This window comes from Phyllobates terribilis, unplaced genomic scaffold, assembly GCF_046119375.1.
Source record: "Phyllobates terribilis strain yellow unplaced genomic scaffold, ASM4611937v1 Scaffold_7__3_contigs__length_470593459, whole genome shotgun sequence".
NCBI classification, from domain to species: Eukaryota; Metazoa; Chordata; class Amphibia; order Anura; family Dendrobatidae; genus Phyllobates; species Phyllobates terribilis.
This window is the reverse complement of record NW_027362767.1, coordinates 148,381,193-148,391,720: the sequence shown is the minus strand read 5'-3', so window position 1 is coordinate 148,391,720 and position 10,528 is coordinate 148,381,193. Positions and strand designations below refer to the sequence as shown.

The window sequence follows — 10,528 nt, the reverse complement described above, 5'->3', positions numbered from 1 at the left end:
TCCTTCTGGAGAGGAACCAGTCTAGATTGACCCCCGCTTTCACTCGGGTGGCAGCCCAGGTGGATGTGTGGAGGACTATTTGGGCTTTTGCTGAGCTTCGGCAAAGGGGAGCCATTTGTCCCAGTTCCTTGCCATGTCCTTCTGGCTCGGAGGGATAGGGGATGGTTTGTGAGTGCCCTTCTCCTTTCGGAGTGGCCTGCGATTGACCACATCTTTGTGCACTGTTTTCTTTGTGTTTTTTTTTTAAAGTGGCACCATCACATTTTTCAGAGCATTTGGATGGAGAGAGCACGATCTCGGACTTTTTTTTTTTTTTTAACAAAAAAAAACCCTTCTTCCATTAGACCCAAATCCATAATACTGTACATTAAATATTCACAGACCAGAGTGGTAGAGACACCAAGGTATTGCATTTATCTACAATTGAACTTTCATTTAATACATGAAGAACACACGACACATAATACAGTCTCTGCAGGAGACACCGGAGGAGGGGTGCAGGGGCAAAATGCAGGGGGCCAAATCTTGGAGAACAGCAGCCTAAAGCTAGAAGATGGCAACATCATTACGTAAAAGCTGCCTACTACTACTCCTGAAGAGTGGAAGATCCTTTACATTATCACATATTGCACGTGCACAGCCACCGCCATATCTTAAGTGGCTGATAACAGGGAACAATTCCATCGCACAGGAAACAGAACATAAACTTTTACCTTTACTGAAAGGTTTAAGTTTGGACCCAAAACTCACCTATTGAAATGAAAAAAGTAGTGTGAAGTTTTGTCGAGGTCAAGGCCGTCCATGTATTCGCACCGGATACCATAAGCGAGTGAGTACAGAAAATTATACAGAGATGTAACAGTCCTCCTAGGGGTTTGTTCACACAGAAGATTTGGGGCAGAAATGTCTGCAAATATCCAATTAATTAAAAAGGGGCTTGGAAAATCAGGAGCTCGTGCTGCAAAAATCCGGCTCTAACAGAAGAGCTGCAGAAATAGATAACCGCAAATTGCAGGAGGTCTTTTGCCCCTCTACAGGGAGGTGGAGCCTTTGCTCCCCTCTACAGGGAGCCGGATCCTTTGCTCCCCTCTACAGGGAGGCGGAGCGTTTGCTCCCCTCTACAGGGAGGTGGAGCCTTTGCCTAGCATTTCTGGCAAACTGTATATAGGCATAACAGAGACAAATTTTCAGTTTAGAACAGATAAGCCATTGGATAATGGCAGGAGCAAAGCTTTGGAAGTAAGGAGGGAGAAAGTTCCAGCACCTATAGTGCTGGCAGAATGCTGATAAAGAGAGGATGGCATATCAGAAAACTAGACCATGAGACCGTTCCTGCACATACTACTTTTGGTGCCCTTGTAGTTTTTGCGATCGTGAGAGATTAGGGTTGCAAGACTATGCTTTTCTACAGGTTTTGTGAGAAAGGACAGGTCCGCTTTAAAAGGAGGTATGTTTTGTGACAACCCCATTTCCCATGTAAGTAATATCAGGGAGTAGATACCTTTCCCCTCCACCACCGGGGCCTGGCTTTCCCATGCATTACAACATTATGTGCCCAGTTATACCAGCTGATGTGAGGTGGTCCTGATAGTGCCCACCACTGTCAAATAAGCAAAAATTCTATATCTACTAGATGCCTTACAAAAAAACAAGCCACAATGGCCCCTTAGGTCATAGCAGCTGGCACGAAGCCTTAGAGCAGATCGGCCACATCTGTGATACCCGTCCTATGCAAGAACCCTTTTAAATACATCTACGTCCTATGAACACCGCATTTTACCTGAAACCAAAGACAAAACTTGACGTCTCCAGGCCAGGACGTCAGCTGGATGAAAGGGCAGTGCCTAGGTTTGTGCCATTGAATATCAAGGGAGCAGGATTCTATATACAATTATCCCCATATTAAATAAGTCATCCCTTCACTGCATTGTCCCTGCTCATCTGGGTACAACGTATATTCTTTTGCCTCCACGAGGGGCCAGAAACCCCCAAACCAGGCAGAGCTCTGTACACAAGGACGGGCGGAAGTCTTATAGTTGTGGTCGTCCATGAGAACTGATGTAAGATGCCCCTAATCCCTGCAAAGATGACACAGACATTGTACAATAGGAGTCTCCAGGAGGAGAGAGAGCGAGAACATAGTGCACACCATGACAATGGACCCCCAGCGCAGGCAGGAATGCCACGTTTCTGTCCTCATCGCCTGACTGACGAGCGCGCGGCCCCCTGGTAGGCTTCTGAAGGGCGGCCGTGGAAGCCAGCTGCTTGGACTTCTTCCAGGAAACTGAAAGCAGAGACATATGATCAGCACATACATATAATACAGAGGCAGACTACAGTAACCTGAGCATTACGTAATAGGATTAGCATGGAATTTGTATTATGTAATGTAAAGAACTAAATTCCATTATAATCCAAAATTATATAACGTACAAAAATTAAGTGCAAACATAGCACATGCATTTAAAAAAAGAATTTTACAAAAGAAGAGTGCTGCTCCTGAGGGAGTGACCAATCCATACATATATTATATCACAAGTTTGGTATTGTCCTAACAGTATTGACTTGGAGAAGCATATTACCGCAGACCTGAGAACATCCGGCCATTTGGCTATTCTTGTGCAGCCCACTATCAGGACAGCCAATGGACAGTGACGTACTGCCCGTGAGTTGGGAGAGAGTGTTGCTGAACAGCACCACAATGCTCTCACCCAGAGTCTCAATTTGAACAATGGTGGAATAGGGGGCTGTCCGCTTCATGCTCCACCATTCAGCCTGTGTGTCCGAGTCTCAGTGGGACAGGCGCAATAATGAGACTGTGCAGAGCCTCAGTCCACACGCTTCTCTGACTGAACCAGTGCATCGGTGGAACGGGGTAAGAGGAGTATTATTTGTGGGGTTTTTTTGACAGTCAGAACTTGTGGAGTGATACTGTGGAGGCATCATAATCTATCTGGCTAAGGTGACATCACACTGTGTAAGGAGCTAAGGGGGGGGTCACATTATTTGGGGGGCCGTGGATACATCATACTGTGTGTAGGAGGGCTGTGGGGAGTATAATACTGTTTGGGAGGGCTGTGGGGACATCATGCTATGTGTGGGAACATCATACTATTTGTGGGAGCGCTGTGGTGTCATCATACTGTGTGTGGGAGGGCTGTGGTGTCATCATACTGGGTGTGGGAGGGCTGTAAGGTCATCATACTGGGTGTGTGGAAGGGCCATGTGACCCCTTGGGAAAAGTAATTGCCCACTTCTATGATACCGGGTAAAATTTCACTGCCATAAAAATTAAATGCAAAAAACAAATGTCAGAATGGCATGGGTTCTTTTTCACCAATTCATCTGCATTTGGGATTTTTTCTCCCACATTTTTTAAGTACATTATATGATAAAATGAATGGTGTCATTCAATACTACAACTCACCCCGTAGAACACAAGCCTCGTACAGGAAAGAGGACGACAAAATAAAAAGTTATGGGCTCTTTGAAGAAAAGGAGGGGGGAAAAAAAAACCAGAACGAAAAAGTTGTCTGGTTGTCACGTAGTGACTAGGGACAATGGGCGCCTACCTGATACCTCGAACTAGGGGGTGCGCTAGTCTAACCCTATCCCCCGGAAGGTGGAGATGCCGGGGTCACATACCTTGCCATGCTCCTATCTTAAACCTTAACGGTTCCCTCACCCACCCAGGGAGGTGTGAGGCTGAAGTGTATAGGATTACACTAACCAGACAGACATGGGTAGACAGACAGGGATGGCAGAAAACTACAAGCATACAAAATATACTCATAAAACAACAGAAGAACATAAGGGAGGGATAGGCAGGAGAGACCAAATAGGAAAAGATGAGGATAAGCATGCAAACCAACTCCAAGCTGAAATCTCCTGAAGAACTCTCCAACCGCCTACTCCAAACACTGAATTCCTCCACCAACACCTAACCAGGAAGTAGTACTATCACTGGCAACTCCCAGGTGCCATTGGCAAGCATTTATAGCAAAGGGGAGTGGCCAACAAAGAACAGCTGAGGCAATTCAGGATGGAGAGCTCCAGGAGATCAACTGAACTGATTAACCCTTGCCATGAAAGAGCAAGGGAAAAACCTGCACTGTTTAATAGGATGGTGAAGCAGTTCTAATCAGTGCAGGATTTCGATCGCTGCGATCTTCTGACCCCTCTCAGTCGTGGTATCCCTGTGACACTACCCCCCCCTCCTAAGCGGAACCTCCGGAACCTCAGAACCAGGTTTATGTGGATGTGAAGCGTGATAAGACTGGACCAAACCTGATCGCATGAACGTCAAATGCTGGTACTCACATTCTCTCTTAAGGACCGTAACCCTTCCAATGTACCAAATATTGAAGGGGCCGGTGTGCAAAGCGATCACTATCTGGAATTCCAGATTCCCACCAACAATGACTGGGGAAGGTGGTGGAGATGGTTCAAAGGAAGCAATATATTTCTTGAGAAGTGATCGGTGAAACACATTATCAGTTTTAAAAGTAGGTGGCAAAGCAAGGCGAGACGCTACTGGATTGACGACGACCACAATCTTATAGGGACGGATGAACCTGGGTCTCAGTTTCCAAGAAGGAACCTTCAACTTAAATGTTCTTCGAGGACAACCACACCAAATCACCAACACACAGGTCCATGCCCACCAATCGTCTCCGATCAGCCATACTCTTATATTTGGACCTCATCTTCAAATTATTAAGAGCATCTTGCCACACTAATGTAACAGACAAAGAAAACCGTTCCTCTTCAGGTACTCCTGAAGAACGATTCCTATTGAAGGATCAGAATTCAGGATGAAAACCGCATGCCCCGAAGAACAGGGACTTGCTAGTAGATTCATGACAACGGTTATTAACAGCGAACTCAGCTAGAGGTAAATAAGAAACCCAATCCTCTTGATTCCCGGACACAAAGCATCTAAGATAGGTCTCAAGATTCGGATGAGAATGAAAGATGAAAATTTCACGATTTAATAAAAATTTGCGCCAAGGTCTTGGCATTCGGTAAAGCAGGTAGCGAAGTGAGATGAGACATCTTGCTTAATCTGTCCACCACCACCAATATTACAGTGTTACCTGCTGATACAGCTAGATCAGTAATACAATCTACAGATAAATGAGTCCATGGTCTACAGGGAATCGCCAAAGGTTGAAGAGCCCCGGACGGACGAGTATGTGAGGTCCTAGAACGCATACAAGGACTGCAGGCAGCTACATACTCCCGAACATCCTGGTGCATCCCAGACCACCAAAAACAACGCATAGCGTAAGATCTGTGGTGGAATTACTACCAGGATGTCCAGCCAAGAGCGAATCATGATGTTCACTCAAAATTTTAAGATGGTTCACAGGAACAAACAGTTTACTTGAAGGACAGGCAGCAGGAGCGTCCGCCTGAGCCTCTATGACCTCCTTCTCCAGATCAGAACATAGAGCAGCAATAACTACCCCTTTTTGTAACATAGGAACAAGTGTGCAGCAACGGACCCAGTGGAAGGCTGCGTGCGCTCCACCAGTCGTGTGTGGACTCTAAATAGAGTAGAGGAAGTGATCTCACTTCCTGTTGAGCGCATCCTAGTCGAGTGCTGGAACGCATGGCGAGTTCCAGCTCATTACTCCTACTCGCGACGGCAGAAATTACGTATTTCTCCGCTCGGAAGGGACACTGTCCATACCATGGGCAAACTGCCTTCCACCATTCATTAATCCCATGTCATCCAAGGGTGCCGCATTATATATCATTACTGGGGCATTATCTATGTCCTGCCTCCATTGGTAATGTTCTCCGCCCACAGGAACGGCACGGGGTTAAAGTCCAACAAAGGTACTAATCAAGGATTCAAAAAACAATCCACACAAAATACGCGTGTATATCATGGATGTCAGTACCATCATGATGTCAATCATGGGCTATCGAAATTATAGACCAATCAAGGCATGATCTAAACTAACCAGTATGTTTCCTAATGAAGGCACCTCAGAATTAAGGAATGCACAGCGGTATGAATGGAGGCGTGAACCACATGAATTGAATGGAAAGTAAAGGACCATACATAGAATATTTTATTTATCCATGTAATCACATTTTAGTTGCTTGGTAAAAAAAAAAAAAAAAAAAAAACTAGTGTCACTAGAATTTCTAGCTTATCGCATTTTTTATTTTATTCTGGCTGTAATCTCAAAAATCAGGGTTATGTACAAGTAAAAGAAAAGACTGAAGAATTACTGATTAAATAAAACTGACAAAACTTAGATGTTCATTTAATGCCTTAGGGAACACTGTATCAAGCCAGAAAGTCCATCTGGCCCCCCCCCCCGTTGTAAGATTTTCTTATCCCAGTCTCCCAAACGGACTTCGAAGGAACTCGCCCTTCGGGATACCCTTTCTCAAACTTGTTGGGTGGTGTCGGTTCTCCCAACGCAGTAAACTGTTTGTGGCAGTAGGTTTCCTGAAAATAGATGTACCATGTGAGCCATCTTCACCCTTCGTAATTAAGACATCCAGAAAGGGAAGTTTGTCTCCCCCCAATCTCATAAGTAAAAGAAAGGCCTATATTGTTGGAGTTAAAATGTGACACAAAGGACTGAAAGGATGTCTTTCTACCGGCCCATATCACAAATACATCATCGATGTATCTGCCCTAGTAGATGATTTGGGGGCCCCACATTTTGTATTCATCCCTGAATACTATGGTGTCCTCCCATCAGCCCAGGAGCATATTGACATAGGTGAGAGAACACGGGCTCCCCATTGCCATGCCTTTGAGCTGGTGGTAGTACTTTCCGTTAAATATGAAAAAGTTGTGACATGGGCTATACTCAAGTAACTTGACTATAAACCTGTTGTGTGGTTCATAATGGAGGCATCTGGTGTTTAGATAAAACTCCACGGCTTTAATGCCTGACCGATGTGGTATGCTGCTGTACAGCGATTCCACATCGATTGAGGCTTATATGGCTTCCTTATCCACCACCATTCCCTCAAGTTTGTTGATCAAATCCATAGTGTCCCTTAAATACGAGGTCAATGCTGTAACAAAGGGACGCAATATCTGGTCCAGGTAGACACTAGAGTTCTGACATAGGGCCTCAATACCGGACACTATTGTCCATCCACTCAGAGGGTTTAATCCTTTATGAATTTTGGGTAATAAATAAAAAGTAGCTGTCACCAAGTGTTTTGGATATAAGAAGTTATATCAAAAATCCAGTTTAAGACCCAGATGTAATGCCTCATCTAGAATTTGTAAAAGATTCTCAGCATATTCCACTCCTGGATTCGTTTTGAGGATTTCATAGGTGGCATTATTGGATAAGATAAATATCTTACCATGTGTTATGCTATCATTATCCATGATTACGATATTACCACCCTTATCAGAGGGTTTAATAGTAATCCGGGTGTTCTTCTCCAGACCAAATATCGTGTCCTTCTCCTCGATAGACAAATTTGGAGACATCCCACCTTTAGGGTTAATTTTAGCAATTTCCTCAGTGACTAATTTAGAGAAGATATCCATCCTCCCGAAATCCCCAAGGGAGTGCATTTTTGTACTTTTGGGGTTTAGGTCCAAAAATGGACCCTCACCAGTGCCCCTTTGTCCTTCGTCCCACAGCTCCACTAGTATTCTTATGTCTAGTAATTCTTCTGATGTTATACCCAATTCCTCACATCTTTGTCTATCAGTTTGTATAGAGAATTTCCGTTATTTTAATTTGCATACAAACAGGTTGATATCCTTTATCCAAATGAATGAGTCAAATCTGGTAGTGGGTACGAAGGATAGTCCTGAAGCAAGAACATCCCTCTCCACCTCTGTGAGGGTTTGAGATGACAAATTATAGATCTGATTTATATCATCCCCCCCCCCCTATTACAGACCCTCTCCTGATTTATTTAGTTTGATAATTTATATGGGATCTGTCTCTCAGATCGTAGGGCATCGCATCTCTGCCCTCTAAAAAAGAAGAGTATGATGATGAGGCAAACATAGATGTAGGCAGTAGGCGGAATTTTCCACCCCCTCTGTTTGTATTTCCTTGCCAAAGCAGCCACAGGATCCATAATGGATCAAAAAAGGTACGGCCAGTGATAATGTCACGTAGTGACTGGAGATGGTGGGCACCTACCTGATCCCTCGAACTAGAGGGCGTCCTAGTCCATCCCTGTCCCCCGAATTACCCCGGGAGGTGGAGACGCCGGGGTCCTGCACCTTGCTATGCTCCTATTTTATACCTTATCTGCTCCCTCCCCCACCCAGGGAGGTGTGAGGCTTACCTGTATAGGAAAACACTAACCAGACAAACAAGGGAAGACAGACAGGGATGAAAGAAAACTACAATCATACAAATATACTCACAAAAAAAGAAAAAAAAAAAAAAAAGAGTACAACACAGGGGAGGGATGGGTAAAAGAAACCAAATAGGAGAGGATGAGGATAAGCATTCAAACCAACTTGAAGCAGAAATCTCCTGAACAACTCTCCAACCACCTACTCCAAACACTGAATTTCTCCTCCAACAACCAACCAGGAAGTAGAACCATCACTGGCAATTCCTAAGTGCTAGAGGTGATAATGTATACCAGAGGGGAGTGGCCAACACAGAACAGCTGAGGTAATCCATGATGGAGAGCCCCAGGAGATCAACTGAACTGATTAACCCTTGCTATGACAAAGTAAGGGAAAAACCTGCACTGTTTAATAGGATGGTCAACCCGTTCTAATCAGTGCAGGATTTCGTGTGACCAGACGCTGCGATCTTCTGGCCCCTCTCTGTCGTGGTATCCCAGAGACACTGGTAATGGAAAGGTCAAATGTAATACTACACAACAGAAAAGTGAGAAATCACACATACAAGTGAAAGCAGAAGGGGAATCTCAGCAGCACAGAGGGTTTTAGCAGATTAATGGTTCTTATGTTGTGCTTTGATATGGGGTGGAGAGTCACCTTGGTTAAACCCAGCTCTAAATACTGGCACACTGGTCTCCATCAAAGTATACTACATCGACCTGCGCCCACAGGACAGTGCCCGTCATCTATGTGATGCCATCACAACTACCCAGCGCCCAGAGCAGATATCTACTGTCCCCTGATGAGCGGTCAGCGACAGGGAGTCTCGTGTGCGTCAGACGGATGCAGTAAGCCGGTCTGGAAATAACAATTAGGTCAGCCGATTAGATGACTCTTACGACGGCAGCTTGAGGTATTAAGAGCCAAAATCCCCTTGTTTTTTTATGGGATCCGTCATTAATCCCAAAACAGGAGAAACCCACTAAAGATATATTACAGTTGTCAGGGACATAAAAGGGTTAACAGAGCAGTGTATTCCTTGGCTGTGTCTGAAACACAGAGTTGGGTATGGCAAGTACAGTGCCAATCAGATCATTCCCTTTCACATTGCCATTTGTTACACATTACAATTAGAACTGAGAAATCTATAAAAGAAGTCTTCTGTGCTTGTTTCGGGAGGACAGCGTGTTTTCACTTCACTCTCCCACTGTCTGCAGGAAGAGTTTCCCCACTCTGCCCTGCCTGCGGCGGGAGCCTCCCCCAAAGCGCAGCAACAGACAGTCCCCCCCTGCCCTGCCTGCGGCAGGAGCCTCCCCCAATCCGCAGCAGCAGATCGCCCCCCCTGCGGCGGGAGCCTCCCCCAATCCGCAGCAGCAGACCGCCCCCCCTGCCCTGTCTGCGACGGGAGCCTCCCCCAATCCGAAGCAGCAGAACCCCCCCTGCCCTGTGTGCGGCGGGAGCCTCTCCCAATCCGCAGCAGCAGACCCCCCCCTGCCCTGTCTGCGGCAGGAGCCTCCCCCAATCCGCAGCAGCAGATCGCCCCCCCTGCGGCGGGAGCCTCCCCCAATCCGCAGCAGCAGACCGCCCCCCCTGCCCTGTCTGCGACGGGAGCCTCCCCCATTCCGAAGCAGCAGAACCCCCCCTGCCCTGTGTGCAGCGGGAGCCTCTCCCAATCCGCAGCAGCAGACCCACCCCCATTGCCCTGTCTGCAGCAAGAGCCCCCCCCCCCCCCCCATTGCCCTGTCTGCAGCAGGAGCCTCCCCCCCCATTGCCCTGTCTGCAGCAAGAGCCTCCCCCCATTGCCCTGTCTGCAGCAAGAGCTTTCCCACCCATTGCCCTGTCTGCAGCAGGAGCTTTCCCCCCCATTGCCCTGTCTGCAGCAGGAGCTTTCCCCCCGATTGCCCTGTCTGCAGCAGGAGCTTTCCCCCCCATTGCCCTGTCTGCAACAGGAGCTTTCCCTCTCCATTGCCCGGTCTGCAGCAGGAGCTCCCCCACCCCCCCCATTGCCCTGTCTGCAGCAGGAGCTTTCCCCCCATTGCCCTGTCTGCAGCAGGAGCCTCCCCCCCATTGCCCTGTCTGCAGCAGGAGCCTCCCCCCCATTGCCCTGTCTGCAGCAGGAGCCTCCCCCCCATTGCCCTGTCTGCAGCTGGAGTCTCCCCCCCCCCATTGCCCTGTCTGCAGCAGGAGCCCCCCCCCCCATTTCCCTGTCTGCAGCAG

The 10,528-nt window shown here is 47.0% G+C and overlaps 1 protein-coding gene across 1 annotated transcript in view; it reads right to left on the bottom strand.

Moving 5' to 3' along the window:
- Nucleotides 1-391: 391 nt before the first annotated feature.
- VPS45 (vacuolar protein sorting 45 homolog) overlaps nt 392-10,528 on the bottom strand; it is a 55,281-nt gene continuing 45,144 nt past the window's right edge. The window contains exon 15 of the mRNA XM_073639422.1: nt 392-2,284. Coding sequence (XP_073495523.1) covers nt 2,197-2,284 — 88 coding nt within the window. The 3' untranslated portion in view covers nt 392-2,196. The remainder of the gene's footprint in view (nt 2,285-10,528) is intronic.